Genomic DNA, 22,370 nt, shown 5'->3' on the forward strand with positions numbered 1-22,370 from the left:
TTGGTTTTCCCTCAGATTTGCCAAGGAAATTACATCATGTTTGGCATCCCAACCCATCCCAACGGTTGCTCAGCCCTTGGGTATCTTCATCTGACTGCACTGGGTATGCATGGCTAAAAGCTGTTGTAATTTTCACTGTAGGACTGTTAAGTTTGAACATGTTTTCAGGCAAGAAAGTAACCATTAGATTCCCAATATGTGATCAGTTTATCCAAATAACACATAATTGGAAATTTGCTCCGGCGATAAAACGATAAGAATAATTATCTCAATATAATTTTCCTAAATTGAAATACAATAAGCCTTCAATAAATGTGCAATATAATTAAACTGCCGGGGGAGAGTAGCTAAGCTGGTCAGCTCACACCTGCTACTGGGGGCTGGCTAACAATTATGTTAACAGTTAGCGGAGCCAAACTTCTAATTCACTGAGCCTCGCCGCCAACACAACAAATAAACTATATTTACACATGTACCATTATCGCTAAAGGAGGCAGGAGAAAGCAGGAGAGCGAGAGTCATCACTAACTGCTAAGCTAAAGTAACTAGCAGCTCTGAATAGCGTGTAAACAACTGTGCAATTAGCGAGAAAGTTGCTAAAAGAAGGAGAGCTACGAGTGCTTGAGCAAAACTAGTGTAAGTTTAAATGTACAGCAGGTAATTAGCTGCTGTAATGAAGAATATAGCAAAATTAACTGAGATAGAGCAGTAAAAAATGCTACCAGTAACACAGAAACGCTGGCTACCGGAAATGAGACAATACGCTTACTGCAGCACATCAGGTCACAACTTCATCTGGGCAGAGGTGATTTCTGTAGGCTATGTATTGTGGTTGTTTTCATTTTTATAATTTAGTTGGAATTTAAATGCTTACGTTATCATGTGTTACTGGACATGTTACTAACTAACAGTCAGAGCCATCTTACATGTGTACTGTATCACACTGCAGCACTTCATTTTTCTATTAAGATATTTATTTTGTGTAGGAAAAAGGATTTTACTCAATTTTTACTCATATTTTGATGTTGAAAAAAGATTTTATCATTATAATTGTTTTGAATTTTCTACCTAATGTCCTACCGCTGTTTGACAAGTGTTTGTCATGTTCTGACTATAAAGAATAGTTTAAAACCACAATTAACTGTCTGGTTTCTTCAACTTTCACTCAGGAGCAAAAATCAGCCTCTAGACTGGAAAGAAATAATGATTTGACATTTATCGTTATAATTATTATTATTGACTGATGTGAAAATTTTTATCGTGATAACATTTTTAGCCATATCGCCCAGCCCTACTTTAAAGGTGACAAAGACAGTATGAAATTAATCAAACTGAAGCATATCCATCATATCAGATGGTTTTTAACTGAAAGGCTAATGTCATGTGTTACATTGGTCTAATCCTAGAGAGTGCTCTCTGACAAAGATGCTACATTTCCTCTGTTCCCTGACCTCCTCGCCACTGATGTTACTCTATAACACTCTGCCTTCTTTCAAGTATGGGACACAGCAGGATTTTGGGCTGCAGGCCATGAGAGTGACCACACACACCATCAAGTGGAACATTCAGTCTCATACAGCCGTAAATACACAGATTATTTTCATCTGACACAAAGTCACCCGCCAAGTACAACCAATGTAACACAAAAAGATGTGGAGCTGCAGTGTATGTGTACGCACACACACGTCGAACGTCCCTTCAGTCAAGTTGTCAGCAAGCATCAGCACTCAGGGCCCACGATGGAATCGATGGGGCAGATGTGCAAACACGTCTGACAGAGTCCCAAACCCCCACAACCTCAGCACACCATAAATGAGTAATAAAAAAACCATCCGCCCAATCTCACACTGTAATGGAACAGGGCTTAATTTACCCTGTTCACAGGTGGTTCATGTTGTGTGGACGCAAGCACACACAGCACAATGAAGTGGCTGAAGTAAACATTGACCAATGGGAGCCAGTGAAGATAAAGGGACCTCTTTCTCTGTATAATAAATATGAAGGGGAATCCATTCAGAACTGCTAGATTGCATGGTGACAAAATGCTCAAGGTTGAGACTAGAAATGGAACAGTACTATTGATATATTCACTTTTTTTTATACAGCTATTCTTACAAATAAATATTCTTAATACTTATACATTTTAGATTATATGTAAATACAAAAACTGAATTTGATAGCTACAATAGTGAGAATAAATTATAGGATTTAACATTTTACAAATCACTAATTTCAGAACATTTTGAAGCTTTTTAGGCTTTGTTTGTGCCTCTTAAATCTTACTCATTTTGTAAAAGTTTGACATTTTCAGGGTTGAAACTAACATTGATTTTAATTATTGATTAATCAATCAATGAATAAATTACAGCTTATTTGTTTAACCTATGAAATGTAAAAATAAACAAACATTACAAATACCCATCAAAAATAACCAAACCCTAAGTTATATCTTAAAATTGCATGTTTGGTTTTAACAACTTCACCAATTCATTTCAAAGTGATATGGATGAGCAAAAAGCAAGCAAATTCTTGGTATTTTTATTAAATATATACCTTTAACAGCTAGAGAGTGTTCAGAGAGCACATACTTCAACCAAGACTATTTGCAAAAACTGCATCTGGATATGCTTCAACATACAAATAAATGTTGCCAAATGTACATGTTCCTAAAGAGAATACAGAGGACATGATTTCATTGTCCTCAACAGCAGCTACGGCCCTGATGCTAAGAAATCCTTAAAAACACTCCCCACCAGTATTCTCCTGACAGATCCTATAAACAAACAAGCAGACAAAACCAAAAAATTAACCTTACTGGTAGAGTTCATGAATCAAAACAAAGGAGTCATTATGTGTTTCAAAATTGAACAAAACAACAAAGAAGTAGGCTTAGAAAGGGATTTAAAAAAAGGACATCAAACCAGTGGCCTTTAGTGACCTCAGCCTTCCCCAGATGATGTCTTGAGGGCAGCTTAAAGAGGTGTTGGTGAGAGCATAAATATAAATGAGGAGAGAATGAGCACAACCTGTTTCCAGATGCTGGCTTTGGTAAGGAGATGAATGAATGCTCAGTGCATACTGTTTAGCTATCAAACATTGATGTTTGGAAGAAAATCGATCGAAATGAGCGTTCGATTTCGACCTTCGAAATCAAAAGCAGGATCAAAAATTCTCCCTGTATTTTTTTTTTTCTCTCTAAACCCACCTACTTGGCGTGTCTGAAGGGGAAAAAAACAACTTTTCAAAGACAACCGCAACAGCTACAAAGTTTAATTCAACAAGCTTAATAAATTATTTTAAAATATTTGAAATACATTAAAAATATTTGAAAAAAATCAGCTCATCTGTGACCTTTCGGGATACTGTTACAACCAACCAGCCAACTTACGGGATAAGCGTGTTGCCAACAGCGGAGTCGCAGTGCTCCCCAGTGGACAAACAGTGCAATAGCAACATTGGTAATGAAAGAGCTCAACACAAATCTTCATTGTTCCGATACTTTCATTTCTTGTTACTTATTTGCCAACATAAACGCTGATACCAATTAATCTGCAATAAAAGTGGCCTACCGATTTATCAGTCGGTCTAATTTATATAAACATACTAAAGGCAGGATAGTGTGTAAAGAAAGAGCTCATGTACATAACACAAACCATAAATCATCAGTCAAGTACAGAGAAGAAGACATGTGATCTAGCAAATGTCAAACATATCAGCCAGTTAATAACAGACATGGATAAATAATATTTACAAATGAGAACAACACCGGGCAAACACGACGCCAGTGAACTTAAACAGCTCATTAAAAACCAGCCTGTGGCTCTCAGGCCCATTCAAAACTGGTATTGTGACTTTCTTTTGTGTGTGTGGATCCAGAAACTAAACAGTGATATCCAGCTGGAAGATGCAGATTTTAAACCAACCCTGAAAAGCATGTTGAATACAGTCCAAGGGCCCCTCTTGAAGAGAGCGGATCTCCCTTTGGGAACAAAGACACATGGTGCAGTGAAAAGCAAGAGCAAGTGGCTCGCACTGGTTAAAATGAGAGAATATTCAAATGGCATGAAAACCATTAACATACACAAGACAAGCGGCTGTTTTCATAAGGGAGAGAGCGAGGGAAGCTCATATCTGACAATCATCAGGGGGAAAAAAGGGAAATACTGAGAGAGACAGAAAGATGGCGACTTGACCTTTTCCAGATGGTATAGCCTTTAATCCTTACTACAGAGTCCTGCTGGGGACATGCAGACTGGAGAAGTCTGATAAATCAGGCTCAAATGCCACCGTGAATCTGCATTTCTATGAGTATATTAACAAAAAAGAGATACAAGTGCTTTGAAATGAGTCCACTTGGAGAGAGCCATGCTGATGGTAAGTGTTAGGGTGGAACAGCTCACACATTCATTACTTATTGGATTGCTGGGTGCACCTTTAACTAACCATGAGGTGGCTTGGCTCAATCAGTCCTAGAGGAAGGTTTAGATATCTGGTTATGAGGAGCAACAACATGTCACAAACTGCATTTTATTGTTTGGTATATGCTTTAGCAGTGCAGCTCCAGCTATCTCAGAAAGCAAGAAATGAAGGTCAATGTGTGCTACTGTGCTGAAGAGTGACATTAGATTTTGGAAGAGGGACAAACACAGCAACACTGGTCTCTATGGGTTGAAAGGTATAAGTCTGCTGAACCTCAAACACACCCGACATCACAACTGGATGAGGTCAGGTGTAACCTTTTGTACTTGTGAACACAGCCAGCTGTGATGTAGCATGCTAGTATGGCAATAGGAAGCTATTCAATGTGAATTTGACCTGGTTTTGCAATCTGGCACCTCCCACTGAGCTACAGAGACCCAACTATATTTAAAACACTGTGTGAAAACCATTTGCATCCAACCTAGCATTTCCAGGTTGTTTTTTAAGAGACCTCCTCCCACAAAGTAGCACATTACAATGGCTAATTCTACTCTTTTTCATCCTTTTTGGCTGGACCACAACAGCTAGGCCAGCCCTACAAACACAAACGCCCCTGACTGACTGACTGACTGAGTCACTGAGTGATGAAGTTGTGCCGTTGGTCGGCCGAAGGTGGCCAAAGCTTGGGACAGCCAAGTATCCCAGAATGCATTTCCTGCCAACCGGCAGCGATGATGGATATTTTGAAAAGCTAAAAGCTTAAAAAAGAGAAGAGGATGCATTCCGGCTTAGCGTGGACATACTCTTAAGCCCTTCTCACATATTAGCGCTACTTTCATAGCGGAGCGTTCAGGCCCGGTCAAAATAATGCAGCTTAGCTGGTCTGCTGCGTTTATCCTGCATGATAGAAACGTCATCAACATGCTCACTCTCTCGCTGTAAATTCTCCAGGGAATTAACTGCTGTATTCACACATAGGCTTCATCAGACATTACACAGACTTTGTGCTAGGGAGCTGGCAGGGTAAAGTCTGTTTAATATCCTACCCGACTGATTCGGACATTTATGTTCACACATAGAGCTCCTCAAGGTAATGTCCGGAAAATTTCAGGGTTATAGTGCATGTGTGAAACGGTCTTTAGTAACAGGGGAAAGCTGAGAAAGGCTGAACTTTATGCAAATGTCCTCGGATGCAAAGCAAGTGACAACAGGCGAGAGCTCATTTTGATGCCATGCAAATGGAGGAACAGAGTTGTTTACTACTAGACACCACTGTGTGAAAGAACTTCAAACAAAATAGAAGAAAAGCTGATCGTCACTGTCTCCAGCTTCTAAATTCTCCCTGACATGTCTAACAGGACTTAAAAAAAGAAGAATGACGTGTGGAAACACACCACCAACATTGATGGTTCATTAGTGCGGCAGATAAGTCACAACTGTCCAGTTGGAGCAGAGTATGATAATGACGCATTCAACGCACCACGCCCAGAGAACTGCAGACTGATGAGAGGCCAGAGACTGACGACTACTTTGTATCTGCATGTGTGACCGCACAATAAATAAATATCCAGCAAAACACTTCACATATAGCATATGATCATACAGGAATAAGTCCCAACTTGACATGTTGTCATTCTGTTAAAGAATAATAAAGAATAATATTGATGAGTGAGAAGTGAAGTCAGAGTCTCAGTGGTCATTAATTAATGTTTCAGTGGCAAAATACATTTTAAAGTCCATCCATGATGTAGCCTTCTTTCATATCATTTCTTTCCAACCCGCATCTCTTTTCCAGCAGTTACACCACTCCCTGAGCTCTTTTTTAATAGAACATTTATGTACCGGACACCTATGTCTGAATGGCAAAATCACACTATTGTAACAGATTGATGAAGCCAGCAATGTTACCAATGTTTCCTAAAGGAAAAAAAACAAGCTGTAACATGTAGTCTTACAGAAACCTCATCAACAGAAATCACACTGACAGCAGCTCTAACTATCCTAGAGTGCAGTGTTGTCAAAAAGATTTTCATTTGGAACCTGACCAGATATTTCCAAACAACTTATGATTTGACTGGTATTTGATAAACAATAAAGTCTTCTAAACAGATGGGGAAATGTGTTTGAAAGGGAGAAATGACAGATGAGAAATGGAAGATAATGTGGAGGAGTGGAAAACCTGATATTTCACTGCCCCCTGCTGGATAAGGATTCCACTCCTCCAAAGTCATTAAAGCTAAGGTGGAAGTAGTACAGGCAATTACTGTTCAGCAAAATACAAATAATCTTTGAGCCACTGCAAATGTCACTCATAAGTGTGGCAAGGATAGCAGCATCAGGCTTTGCTGGCGCCAGAGCTAGTAATTAGAGCTGACATTTCACTCTAAAACGGTCATTAGTCATTTCCAAACAAGCCTGATGTGATAACTGTAATATCTCCGAATTGCAGCAATTAGAAAAGGTTTGCCGGAGGGACCTGAAAATTTTCTTTGCCTCTCAAAATGTCAACAATGGGACAATCTCATCAGTGCAAAGAAGATGAAAATAAGCTTGTATTAATGTGTCAATAAGACAAGGTGTCTAATATGTAGAATTTGCAGAGGAGGTGATTGTATTATACCTCTAAGTGTTTGAAAAGCTCTTTTAAAAAAAGAACATTCTGCAGCTCCGTTATTGGAAACTAGCTCAGCAACAGGTGAATAGTTATCACCTCAACACATATCAAAGTTAGAGTATTATTATATATTTCAAGTTCATTGTGATAGGATGATTCATGCATTTATTGAAACTAGGTTAGACTATGATAATGCTCTTTTTGCTGGACCTAGAATAAGATCCATTAAGAAGCACACTGAAAGCTCTCTATTGTTTAGGCTTATGATTACTTACTGTATGTCTGTGGGGCGGATGGGTGTTACTTACTGTATTTGGGTGTGTGTGTGTGTGTGTGTGTGTGTGTGTGTTTGCACATGGATTTTTGTGTAAAGTACAATCAGTTTACAGTGCTATGTAGAATCAATGTAATTACCTTCCTGCCTCACATGCTCACAGAGAGTGAAACAGAGCTCGTGTTGTCGTTCACTGGGTTGTTGTGTAGGTGTATGTGATGCTCACACTGATGGTGCTGTAGTACTTTCAGTTGGGATATTAAAAGCTTATCTGGCTCAAATGTACATTTTTTGGCTGTTAGATTGTACTGTTACATGTGGTTGTATGGGGCCATAAGGTCATCTGTATTATATCAGTGGACTTGATTTTATTTGGCTCTACCCTCTTAGAATCTGGACTTCTGATAGATAAATCTGAATAAACTGTGGTGATTTTTACACAGAACATCACATGTATACCTACATATAGGAAAATCTAGTTTTATCTGTACCTTTAAACAGGATGCAGTACAATACAAAACTAGCTTCTCAATTACAGCCAGTTTATGAGAAATTCATCAAGTATTTGACATTATGAAACATGAATCATATGAATAAATACAGAAAAAAAATAGTATATACAGTACATTTTTAAAACTCAGCTCATTATTACAAAATGTTATTTAATTTTCTAATAATAACAGATGTTATTGCAGATATGAACCAGTATGTGGTTCATACTTCAGACTGTGGCATGAAATAAAATGGTGATTGGGAAATTGTATTCTGAAATAAAATCAGTTTTGAAATTTTGAAATAAGAACAGCTGGAATTACATAATAAGGACCTGTAATAAACTCTAGTGAAAAATAGATTAGATTATCTCACAATTTTATGGTTATAATACATATTTTCTCTGTATTTATTCATATGATTTTATGTATTAGACATCTATGTATGATGTCTCCATACATTCTATGAGAATCCTCTACACAGCAGAAGCAGCACTGGGTGATAATTCAGTACTCTACATCTTTTACTTTTAGTGGAATCATACTGTGATATTATCATCAAAGTTTGTGTTTCCTTTTACTAAATTCTGTCAAAATGAATGATTCTAATCAAACTGCAATAACATACAAAATGAGTGTTGAAATTTTTTGTTTTACACATGTACATTTACACATGTCTGACGTGATGCAGTATATGTGATTTTTCATACATTAACTTGGGTTTTAGTAATGTTTTATACAAAGAATGAGAACTAAGACTAGGAGGAAAAATATACTAGAGTCAGAGGTTAAAAGGGAGGAGAACCCACTCGTTTGATGGAGCTGCGAGTCTTCTCCTTCCACTGGTGGCTGCTCAGCTCCAGGGTGCAGTGAACATAGGTTTCTCTGTCATAGGAGCCCAGGATGAACAGCCTGCAGGGACACCACACGACCAGTATGAGAACTACATCAGCATTTATTCTCTTAGTCACCATTCAGACAACATTTCTATCAAAACTTTCTACCAATATGGCTTCTTGAAGGCATAAATGATAAAGGTTATGTTTCCTTTGCCATTCAACATATTTAAATTTGATCAATTTCAAGCCAAGACAATTGAAGAACAGGTCATTTCTGGAAACTCTGGTATCCAATAAAAATCTGACAACCTGAGGTTATAAAGGCTTCATTTTCAGATTTTAATCTTACCTCACAATATAATAATATATGTACATAATCCTACAATGATACTGCTTTCCACTTTACTTTTAAACCACAGACCTGCTCTTTAACATAGAAACACTGGAAATATTTTATTATATTTAAAACATTTCACTGTACAGGTTTTCATATATTATAATTTTACACCTTAGGCCTGCACTACTAATTACTTTCATTACTGATTAATCGATTGATTATATTTTTGACTAAGTGATTAATCATTTAGTTTATTAAATAGTTAAAATTTAGAAAATTGCTCTGAGCAAATTCCCAGATTCCCTAATTCCCAAATATATTCTGTTTACAATGATACATAACAGACATAAGGATGGAACCAGAGAATTTGACATTGCTGACAAGTGATTTATTGATCATCGATTGTTGCCAGGTAACTTCAGTTACAGGAACATGGTGTCACCTGCTCCACGACTGACCGCTCCACATGTATAACATCCTGGTGTAACAACTTTATTCCTCTGATGATAATATTTCTTTTCTTTCCACATTAGCTGAACCTCATCCGTCCTCCTCAGTGTGGTGGCCTGCACTATGGGTAACCTTAAAGGGGCACTCCACCTATTTTATCCATTAAGGTCAGTTTATTGAGTCAGGATAGTACTATTCAGCCTGTGAGAACAGTTGTATTTGTTGAGAAGCTTTGTTAAGTCTGAAAAAATATTGCTGGTGATGTCATAACAGTCAACTCAGGGGACTACATGTTTTTTCTCATTATTCTGGGATTCTTAGAAACTCAAACTATTCTGCAAAGTTTACAAATTTGTTGCAAATAAAAGTGTGAGCCGGAGAATATCACTGCAGCAGCATGTCTAACAGATAAAGATTTCATACTGTCCATTACAGTCAAATGCATTTTGTGAAAGGTTGATTTATGGCTGAAAAATATTCTGTATATTTACTAAACTAACAACATTCCTCATCTGCTTTCTGTAAGCATTGATGTTTGATCAGCAGGACGTGATCTGCTGAATACTCAATCAATTAGTTGTTTGGTCTATGAAATATCAGGAAATAGAGAAAAATGCTCGTCACTGATCAAAGTTAAAAGTTGGAAACCCAAAGATATTCAGTTTATTACCATAGAACATCATCACATTTGAGAGGCTGAAACAGATAATTTTTGGCCTTCTTATACTGTCTAATCTCAGGAGTCCTTCATTATTGCACTGCTGTGCTAACACTAGGATTGCAAAGGATGAAGCTGGACTCTATAAACAGAACACTATAGCGGTCTGTCTGCTGTGATGCTGCAAAGAAAAGATGAGGTCACAGCAACCTATTTTGTGGCTACTGCTGCCCCCTGCTGCGCTGCAGAGATCAATGCATCAGTCTAGGTTCCTACTGTGATATTCATGAAAAGATATTCCCAGACTTCCTCAGTGTGAAAAACAGTACACCTCTAAACTTCACAATATTTCAGGAATATCATTATCAGTCTCATCATGTTCAGAGACATGATGCTGACCTACCTCAATAACAACTGTTTCCTCTGCAGGATTTCACAGAGCATGCTAAATGTGTGGACACTTCCCTCTGCTGGACATTTACTGCACATTACACCTGACATGTTTTCAACAGTAAACCTCTCACACAAAGCAAGCTTGTGATATGATCAAATTAAACACACAATAAATTAGTAAGCCAGGAAGAAAAGAGTCTCCAAATCTATTTTTAGACAACAAAGACATTAAATATATTTGCATATATGAATGAAATAAAACAATAGTTTTTATTTTATAGTTTTTAACTTAGCTGTTATGGTAACAGTGCAGACCACCTCCTTATAAAAGAAGGTGATGTAAGAGGGCAGGGGAAGAAGAGAGATTGTAAGATTATAATGGGTGGGACATTAATTATTAATATATGAGCCCCATCTGATCATCCTGTGGTCTATCAAACACACCCAACCACATCGAAGCATGGTTCAACACACACACACACACACACACACACACACACACACGTATATAAAAGCACACACAACTCATTTCTCTCTCCAAGGCAACCAAGGACAAGCCCCTGTATCAGCGCTAATTGATTTGACTCTTTGGCCAATTAAATTTTAAACATGTCAGCTTTGGACAAAGAGTTTGTCTCAGAAAGGGGAGTTACAGACTTTCCAACATAAAAGTCTTTGTGGAGGTTATATGGGGTTGGAAGAAATTCTGTATTTTAAATTCTGTTTGTGTAAAGTTTATATACCCAATTAGATAGTCTGTATAGAACTGCATTTTGAATTGCTGATTGATCAGAAAGGTCTGCCACAACAATCTGCCTGTCTGCCACTAATCAATGAGTTAATTGGGCAAAAGAAACATTTGAAGTATAATGTATGGAAGCATTTGTATTGAAAAACTGGGAAAAATATGTCATGTTTTCATTTGGTTTTGAAAGAATGTTTAATTGAGCTTTTCTTATAAAGTGCAGCTGAATAGAAACAGAATAGAACAAAGCACTGAAATACCTCTTTACCCAAGATGCTTGGCAAAGAGTCAAGTAAGTACTACTAAATGACCACAATAATTACCATCAAATGGTTCATATTTAATGTTAGAAATGTTGTATAGATGAAGCTGAGGTACCCCTCCCTCCTGGTTGTTCATAATGAGGAGATACAAATATGTACAGAGTGGCACATTAAAAAAGAATGACATTTATGCCAGATGCTGTCACCTGCTGGTACATCCTGTCCATTTTTCTTTTGTGAGTACTGAGGGGCCTAAAATGTCAGTGTGTCAAACAGGAAAAAGTTATCAATGCAGGGAAGAGTTATTGGACTAAATCAGGGTTTCTGCAGGGTTCAAGTTAAATATAACACGTTTATATAACACATAGAATGCAATTTAATACTTGTTTCACCAACACATGGGTCAAAGTATGATGGAAAACTAGTAAGGATGATATGACCAGTACCGCCCAGCAGTACATAACAATCATTCATAATGACATAATTAATTAAATAATACGATGTGAATCTGGATGAGCCACTTGAATGGATGGATGGATTCACCAATGAAAAATGATTCATTCATTTCAGTTCATTTAAAATTTTGCTAAAACTGACATTTGCCTGTTGATTGTAGTAGCTTCCTATCAACTGTAGCTGCAGCAGTGATGGTGTTTGCTGCAGGTCTGATGGTGATGACTGAAACAGCTTCCTGCAGCACAATCCACTGTCATAACAATCCCACTTCTAGTGTATAGATGCAGATTGTCTCCCTACAGCCTGCAACCACAAACGAAACCAACAGTACTGCCTGCAGCAGGCAAAGCTTTTACTACTTCTGTAAATTAAACTCAAGACTTTTTAATCCAGTCTACAGCCAGTTTTGAGGAAACTAAATTCATTTTTTAAAAACTTTTTAAAGATCTGAAGGTACCCATACCGAAAAGTAGTAATGATACATGCACCAGTTCATTACATCCCCTAGCTAAACTAATACAATAGCCTTCATGAAAACTGTTTTAAAGAGGTGTTGATGCAACTTTATGCTCATTGTGGAGACTTTTTATTTCACTGGAGTTCGTTGCACTGTTGATCTTTACTGCATTAAAACTGAAAGCTGATTCTAATATTTAGTCTACTATCATGGATATAAATGTGGTGGGATGAATTGGAACAGAGGGCTCTGGTGAAAAAAGTTCAACCTGGCTGAAGTTTTGCTGCTACGCAATGTAGCATCATCCTGCAAGACACTGTGTTGGGCAATAGCACACATAATTCATCACGATGCTGTGAGGCAGGGATTTACAACTCTGGAAAATCATCACTGGATAATCATTTTATCCTCTGTATTGACATTTTCATAGTAAACAGTAGAGAGGATAAAATGATTGTCCAGTGATGATTTTCTGGAGTTGTAAAATCCTGCCTCACAGTATTGTGATGAGGGCATTGTCATGGAAACAGCTGCACACTATTGTCTTAAATATCATTGTACGCTGTAGAATTAAGTCCAGGTCCAGGCATATTTAGTACATTTGAACAGTGAGGAGGTGCAGAAATAATAAGAGTGTCTCACCTGCTACATTCAGTAAGAGTGACTTTGAGTCGGCCTTCCACCAGCTTGCTGTCCTGGACTGACAGGTCCAAATCACAAGCCGACCCCAGCGGAGGCTGTACTTGAAACGGGAAGAACGGCTTGTATCTGGAGAGAGAAACAGAAAACACCCAAAGTACATTTTAATTGAGGTTTTCCACTGTGGCACTGATGTAACTGTTGGGAAATGATCAAAACAATCTACTAATGCAGCTGTACCCCCACAGATGACCCTCACACTAAGGAAAACAATGTCTGCTGGAAAAATTAATCACCCTTTAAGAGTTATAATACATTGGAATTCACATTTTAATATTGCCTTGAATGCAAGCAGTCAAATGTTCACAACAAATTAAGAGTTAATCAGATTTAAAACCTGTCCACCATCTTTGACAAGTATGTAGTGTGGAATGCATGGGCTCTGGTTTGTATTATTTGTGAGTAGGCAGAGTCACAGTGAGAGCTGGTCACACTGTGACTACTGGTGCTGGGTGTGGTTCTTGGTTGGGAACTGGCTCCTTGAGTGCAGCAGGCCTGGGTTAATAAAAACAGCCATTGTAATGTATAACATGATCTCAGAGCACACGCCTGTCCTTTGCTATTTTGGGCTCCTGGTGTTACTGCTGTTGGCCTGAGGCTCCTGCTGTTCTAAATAGTGGACTTTGTTCAGCAAATCATCCACATTACTCCTGAAACTGATGTTACTGTCTGTCAGCACAAGTGCTCTGATAAAACATATTCCTGTATATGACCAGGGTGTTGAAAACAGTCAATGTTCCCACAAATGAAGGACAGAACTTCACTCACTACTGCTTTATTCTCACTCCTCATATGAACCTCTAGTGCGTTCACTGTTTAAGATTTTTCAGACAAATTATAGTTGTACAGCTACAGTAGGTCAACTCTACAGCCCACACACCATGAAGCTGTGGTGTTCCTCAGTGCTACAATACAACAGGGACAAGAAAGACATCATCTCCAGTCAAGCTGTAGCAGAGGTTAAAAACAAACCCGTTCATGAAGGATTTATTTAAAATACTGGGCCAAACGGTGTCTAAAATTTCTATACAGAGGAGGGATGGAATATCCAAAGGATATGTAATAGACTTCAAATGTGAAATATTATCTGGGAGAGGAGAGGGGAAAAATGCAGAGTGAGAGATAAAGTGAAGCAGGTGATACATGGGAACATGCTGTGCATTGCTAATTGTCCAGATGAAGTATATTCTTATATTTTCTCGCAGGCTTCAGGAGTAACATAAGGTATAAAAAAGATGTTCAAAGTTCAGCAATAAAAACCTTCTTGAAGTTTGATCTGAATATTAGTGCACAGAGCACTTTACTTTCACTTTCACTTGACATTTCATTGTTTATCTGAAGCTAAAATGAAGCTTCAGCGTCCAAATGAGTCAAATCAAGTAGATATCTTTCAACGTTACAGTCTGTGCCAAAGTTCCTCTTTTTGTTACCATACTTCCACCACAAAAATGGATAAAAAATGTCCACAAAGTCCATTTTATGATTTGTACAGGACAGCCAGGCATTTAGTCTCAACACTTCATGTTTTGGGTCACCTATAGGAAGGGAACTGTAGATTAGGAAGGACCTGAGAGTTGAATGTTAAGCAGGAGCAGACAAAAGTTCTACTTGAGTTGCTCACACTGCTGATGCTGTTTGTGCCTTCATGTACACAAAAGGGGGAAACAGCTTTGGCGGGTGGTCAGGACTCTGTTCATTAGTGAAGCTGGCAGGAAACAACAGTTCCATGAATGCTCAAAGGCTATGTGGCAAATTTACAACCCTCATTAACAATTTTCTATACATGCTAATTTTAACTGCAGATAATCTTTGTCTGAACTTATGGACCTGTACCTACACCTATACTGACTCATTAAAGAACAACAGCAGAAGAACATGCTTAGTTCCTGTACTAACCCCCTTTAGGAAACCATCCTTAGCCAAGAAGTACAGGTATTCAAGTTTAGCTGCTACAGAGACCTGGAAATATGTACAGTATGTTTGGGCCATGGTTACTTTTTACACATATTATTGTTTTTTCACTCATATTTCTTATGCAATTAGATCATGACCGATTACCTTTTCAAAGCAACGCCCTCTGATCTGAACATGATAGATTATAGAAGATATAATAAATCCTCATCTGTACTTCTCATGCAGTAAAGAGCCATCTTTCCCTCTCCTAAGGGAACAATCATCTCCTTGTCTGCTTATTTTGTGGCTGGAGCAACAGTACCAGGGCCCGTTCAAAATCACCATTCCTCCTGATTTTTTTTAGTGCAGCTATAGCTTGTGTCTTTGGTTTGGATTTCAACATCAGGATTTGTTTCTGGTGTCATCTCATTCACCTCTACTCACAAACTCCAGCCCTCTCATGTGGAGGAAGTATATTGCATTATTGGCACCCAATGTCATGTTGGGAAGCTTTTAAGAATATGGACAATTTGGTTTCAAAATGAGTGTAGATTGTAGATTTGATTTATTGGTTGGGACAGTGTGCAGTTTTAAACATTAAAGATGCACTGCAGCGGAGTTAGCTCGAAGCTAATTTGCATCCGTAGTCCCCCACAATCAAAACATACAACAGCACAACGACAAACAGTACAAAACAAAAAAAAAAAAAACACACACACAGACCACACCATACAAAATACAAAGTGTACTGGAGCCTTTAGGGTACGACACCCTGAGTGTGTTAGACAAGTATGGAAACGAGTATACACAATGTCAAATACAACATTTACTAGGACACCATGTAGATTTATTGTCAATCAGTCCCAAATCACTGAGCTTCTGGCTAAACTGAGAACCAAATACATCAGGATACAAGAATGGATAATACCGTAGAGATGTGACATTTTGAAGTGAAGTGGACATAGCCCTTCTAATAGAGAAGCTAAATAATTCAATTGTGTTCTGTTCTTGGCATTTGCAGTCACAAATCCAATCCTTCAGCTTAGTTGACAGTTCAGCTAATGAGAAGTCAAAAGGCTTTAGGCACAATATAAAAGACAGAAATTCCTTACAAGAAGGAAACTTGACTCCAGTCAGAAAGCTCTTATTAGATTACCCTCCTTTTTCCCCATTGAAAAGGCCTAACACACATCACACACAACCAGGAATGCTGTTAGCTTATCCAGTTTCAGGCCTAAGCTGTCATCATGAACATAGCATTTGCTATGTGCCATACAGACATGGGTATTATCTCAGCAATTAAAGCATCCAGCCATCATGAAGTAAGGTCACTGAGGAGCATTGTTAGGATTTATGAAGTAATAAGTTCATGTTACAACAATGCTGGCCAACAGAAAGACAGCTTAAATTTCACAAGTGAACTGTGGTAACCCTAACCCCCATATTAAAAACCATTTATCATGATAATCATTTCAATAATCAAAAGAATAGAGTAGTAAAACAGCATGATTTCCAAACATTTCAGTAAGTAACAGTTGTAACCTTACTGTTTTGGTTCACTCTGGTGATGTCAATGATTAATTGATTATCCCTTAATTGCTGTCAATAATTTAATCAATTAAAAAATATTAACTGATCATACAGAAGATGAGGGATATGTAGTGTAACTGTCAGAAAATGTAATATGGATTTCCTGTAGTACCCAGTTGCACCTCTAGGTGCCTCTTACTGTTTAAAGAGATTGAGTTACAAGTGTGTTTGCTGACTGTCATAAAGCTGCCTTCAGATGACAAGACATTTGCTCTTTGCTCACTGCAAGATTATAACATTAAAATCATGATTATAAGAAAAGTCCAATCATTACAGGAATACAGTCACACAAGGAAATGCCTTCAAGACTTTATTCTTAAAATATGACTTCTTTTTCTTGTAAAATATTACTCTAGTTGATAACATTATGATTCTCCTCTTGAAATTATGACTGTATTCTTATAAGATTTCAACCATTTTCTCAAATTATTACAACTTTATACTCTTTATACTATTTCATGTTATTTCCCCTTACAGTGGCACTAACTCTCAGTTGTACTCATGTGCCTGTTGGGCTCCTATAGGATCATCAATGATAAGTCAATGATCTTAATGTTCAGCACATTGATAATGTGATAGTGTAATCTTTCAACATACTGTGTTAGGGCTGGAACCAATCATTAACTTATCAATTATTGATAGCTCAGCTATATAAACAATTAAAATGGCTCATCTTTTATTAGTGGTTTTCCACATGAAACATCTACACAGTGATGCAAACTAAAAAAAAGAAACTTAAAGGATGGGTTCAAAATTTTTCAAGTCTTTATTAAAACAACAGTCAGGAGCCCAAATGAACATCTTGCTGTAATCATTCCTCCTGTTCATACTGACCATTAGAAGATCCCTTCATGATGCACTTACAATAGAAGTGATGGGGGACAAAATCCACAGTCCTCCTTCTGTGCAAAAATGTATTTAAAAGTTTATCTGAAGCTAATATGAAGCTTCAGCGTCCAAATGAGTCAAATCAAGTAGATATCTTTCAACGTTACAGTCTTTTTAGCGCCAAAGTCCCTCTTTCTCTCTACGTGGAATCCTAAATGCAGCTACTATCGAGGCAGCAGCAGCCAGCACCTCCCAACTAAACCTTTAGCTAAGCACATCACATTAATATTTGAAGCTTAACACTTCAGTGGTCCAGAAGCAGCTTGTCCTGTCAGTCTGTAAACTATAAGGTTAGCTCAGTATCGTCTGGGGATGTAATTCAGTTAACAGCAGTTTGATATTAGCAACATACAGTAAATGTTTAAAAATGATATATTCTCATTGACTATGTTTAATTCATCATCAGGCTTTCATCAATCATCAATTTGCACAGTCTTCTTCCATCTAACTGAATTATCATCTCCAATCCAACAACATGCAATCAACATTGCTAAGGTCAATTCCCTAAGCAGCTGCTCTGATCGTGTCTCTATTGGTTGAGGGGCTGGGGGTTAGTGTAGAGTAGGATTTCTGGCTGTGACATGGACTGTGCTGCTGCTGCACTATTTATCTACTGTGACATTGCAAAAGGAGGTGAAAGGTAAATTATAGAGCAGCTAATAGCTGTTTTTTTAACTATACTACTACTTCCAGCTCCAGGCAATTACAGTTGTGTTGTTTTACAAACCTCATCATCTCTTGCTCCTGGGCCTTCAGCCAAAAGAACAGCTAAGCTACAGTGACAGCCCAATCAATGCACAAGTCTCCTCCCGTCTGTGGTAAAAACAGAGAGACTGGGCTAAAAGGAAACTGGACTCCCTCTAAAATAGCCAGCTGTTTGCAGATGTGCTATCATCCTTCCCTCTCTGACAGGAAATGACAGAAGGAAAGAGGTTAAAGAGGAGTGACAACAGATATGTAGAGCTCAATTATGTAACTAACAACCGCTGAAGCTGGACATCATGTATGTGTGAATATACATGAAAGCAGAGCTGATGATCCCTGTTATACAAAACATACATACTGTATATATACACATGAGGTTTTTTCTCCAAGCCCAAATTTAAATTTTAATTATCTTGTCTGGTCATGCAGCAATGTAATTTGGTCTAATTAGCAGTAAAAATATTTTCCCCAAGGCAAACAACCTAGAATGATAATACAGGAGTATGGAATACATTTAAATGAACCGAGACCATTCTACTTAGTCACCTGTAGTAAACTATATACTGTGTGTTTGTCTTGTGATTCTTGTCAGCACTGTGTAAATGTTTTCACCATGGACAGACGTCGATGTTTGAACTTGTCATTGCACCTGCCTTTATCAGCTGACTTGAGAGTCCCCATAGGACCTGAGAGCTTGCCGGGTAAAAGCTCCTTAAAACACAAAGGTTTAGGTTTTTGCTGATAACTCAGCATTCATCAGAGGAGACAAACCTCAGCTCACAACCAGGAAAGGACAAGCTCTTATTACTGTGGGGAATCAGTGCGTGCCTTACAGAGAGACATTGCAGTACTTGACTTTCACTATCAGAAGGCTTTTAGAAACTGGGACAACCTCGGATCAAAAGTCTTGACTGATTCAGTGCATGTTAAAAAGATAAAGATGATTCTATGACAAATGTACACTGTCAGATGTGTGTTGACCCTTTTTAAAAAACAGTGTCAAGTAGGAAAGTCTATGGAATGTAATAGGCTATATAATATCATTATATTATCATATAATATAATAATATATCAACATTCGCTGTAGGTATACTGTATATACACCAGTATATTGACATTTTTTGATACTGGTACCAGTACAATACCCGTGTTTTGGAGTAAATACCAAATCAGTACTTTTTTCGATACCTAATCTGCTGGATGTAAAATGTTTTTTTACAAAACCCTCTTTTCTCTGTCACTAAATAAGACAAACTTCTTTGAGTCACCAGTTTATTTTCACCTGGACACAAAGCAGCCATACAGTCTGAAACTGTCACACTTATTATTTAAATCTGATCAAAGAATAAATTAACAACTAGGACTCTTCCCCAGAATTCAAGACAAAAGTTTCAGCATTTGACAGTTTTCATTACTCAGCGCAGGTGACACATTAAGTACTGATACGCTGCCCTGATATACACGTATAGAAGAAATCAGATTGCAAACAGTAAGACAAACAACTCAGCAGTGGAAGCCCTGAAACCAAATGTGATAAATCGCTGCCAGTGTCAAAGTGTATCCAGTTTGTTGACTCAGTCTTTCATTTGGACAACTTTGTGTCTCATTTTCACTTTGCTTTTCAGGGTTTCTGCATTTTGATGGCAGGTACGAGGTATTAAACTGGCTGCAGTGACAAAGCCAGGCCACCCATGCTGAGGTACCTCCAAAGCCTCTTGGAACCAGAAAAAGAGAGATTTTTCTTATTTAAATCACCATGGCATTATGATTAATGTTGACCTCAGAAATTCTTCAAACTATTGAGACACAAGAGTTATTCTAAACAGATGTCTGTGTTATATGTTACGTTTACAACATACAAGTTCATTCTTGACTATGGAAATAGTCATTTGACAATTAAAGGTCCATTTACTTCATTTTTCAGACTACTGGGCTCACATGTCAACAGATTCAGCTCCTGAGCCAACTCTATCCACAGATGAAATGAAGACCATGTAATACAGCTGAGAAACCTTTGGAAAAGCTAGTAAGTGGACCTTGAGTTGATTGTTTTGTCATGCTTAACCTTTAAGCCAGCACATCCTAGAAGTGCTTTGGATAAAAATCATAACAGCTATCCAGCTCACATGTCAACAGATGCATCTCCATGACAACTGAGCAAGTGATAAGGTGGAAAGCTCAAGGTGAGTTTTTTTTATTGTCAAATGATGTTATTCCCAAAACGGACTCCAACATGATTCAAACTAATAACCAAGGCTATGGAAACCTATTCAGTTTCCTTGTCTGTTATTTGCTGATTATATCAGTCATTAAAGGGGTCATATTATACTTTTTGTGATTTTCTGTTATTTATATACTGTTATGATGTTGAATATCTGTGTTAAACATAGTCAAAGTTCAAAAGCTTGAGGTTAACGTATGTAGAAATGCTCCCTGCAAGTCAAAACTCAGGGCTTCAACCTGCTCTGAACGCTTTGTTTGTGATGTTTTTTTCTACCTTGCCGACGAGCTGATGTCATCATGCCCATAAACGGCTGACTATTCCGTAGCCTTTGTTGCTAAGGTTGTTGCTAAGGTTTTTCCATGTGTTGTTCACGTTGTCCACTCTCATATTTTGGCTCAAACATGTACGGATGTATTAGAGAAGTTTCCATTTCACAATAAAGAACGACAAAAAGTAGTGAAATCCTACTATTATAGTTTGTTTCATGGTTTGTTGACATGGCAAGATATTCCAGTAGAGCCCCAGAATATAAATATAGATGTGGAAATGTGCATAATACGTCCCCTTTAACTGATTATCATGAAACAACAGAAATTATCAGCTAAAGTTGGTCAAAAAAAAGCTAGTACAAGCAGCCTCCTCTCCTCCCAGCTTCTGCAAATGCAGCTCCCGGATGTGTATAAAACAAAAAGAGGGAGCTGGACTGATGACAGAGGTAATGTACAATCATGGATTTGGCTTTTAACATAGTATTCCCCCATAGCTGGAGTTCTGACTCTACATGGGTGCTGTAATGCCTGGATTACCTCCAGTGGGCCTCAGTCCCAGCCCTCCCCTCCACACAACTACCATCTGTGCCACTCAGCAAATCCCAAGGTCTAGCTCTCATTCTCTAAGGCTGCTCTTCATTACATCATCTCATCATACTCACTCACTGCATGATCGTGGGTGATACACACTCGCACGCACAGTTAGAGTTCTTCTGTTTGCTGCAGCAATCTCCCACACAACTCAAAAGGCAGCGAGTCTGTGGCAGTAAATAAGTGTTTAACGCTTGCATTTAACAGTTGGACAGGCAGCACAGAACGTTTGATGAGGTATTTAAGCGTATATCTCTCACACACACACACACACACACACACACACACACACACCAACCTTTCTGAAGGGCATCCAGCTGGCTTGTTGCAGTCCCAGGCACAACTTCCTACATCTTGAGCTCTCCAAAGAGTAAAAAGCAAATCCTTTCAGCCTCTACTGACTCACGCTGTAGTGTTTAATGCTTTTTAAGAATCTGATCATAAAAGTCATGATCAATTAGCAAGGTTTCCTGCTATGTTTTATTGTATTGTGGAATAAAATTAAGAGTGTCTCTACTAATGATAGAAGAAATTATTAGATTTTTCAGAAATATAATGAACTTCAGGGAAAAACGAGCACAGGCACTTCACGCAGTAACAACCAGGTATTTAATAACTGAGGCCACTGTTGTGTCATGTAGTAACTAAATACTGTACATTTTTTAATCACAACTGATGATTATTTTCACTATCAATTAACCAGCTAATACTCTATAATCAATTTATTATTCTTTTGGTCTATAAAATGCCAAAAATTGGTTAAAAACACTCATAACAATTTCCTGAGTCCCAAAGCAACATCTTCAACTGTCTTGTTTTGTCTGACCAACAGTCCAAAACTCAAAGATATTCAGTTTACAATCATATAAGAGAGCAAAGCAGAAAATCCTCACAACTGACAAGTTGGAACTACAGAATGTGCATTTTGCTTCAAAAATACCTTTAATGATATATCAATTATCAGAATAGCTGCTACTTAATTTTTTGTAAATTGATTAATTGACTAATATAAAGTTTTTACAAGTTGGGTCAAATGGAGAAAAACAGCGTCAGTGTCTCTCAATCCTGTGTGAGGAATGAGCCAGCGCTGTGCTGCCAGTCACAAAGCTAAAGCT

At 37.9% G+C, this 22,370-nt stretch overlaps 1 protein-coding gene across 1 annotated transcript in view; it reads right to left on the reverse strand.

Annotated features, from left to right (window-relative positions):
* The window catches only part of pdzd8 (PDZ domain containing 8), a 47,923-nt gene that overhangs the window by 20,492 nt on the left and 5,061 nt on the right, over positions 1–22,370 (reverse strand). Inside the window, exons 2-3 of the mRNA XM_067609308.1 lie at positions 13,039–13,164; positions 8,608–8,710 (exon numbers count right to left, since the gene is read on the reverse strand). Coding sequence (XP_067465409.1) covers positions 8,608–8,710; positions 13,039–13,164 — 229 coding nt within the window. The remainder of the gene's footprint in view (positions 1–8,607; positions 8,711–13,038; positions 13,165–22,370) is intronic.

This window comes from Thunnus thynnus, chromosome 14 (assembly GCF_963924715.1).
Source record: "Thunnus thynnus chromosome 14, fThuThy2.1, whole genome shotgun sequence".
NCBI classification, from domain to species: domain Eukaryota; kingdom Metazoa; phylum Chordata; class Actinopteri; order Scombriformes; family Scombridae; genus Thunnus; species Thunnus thynnus.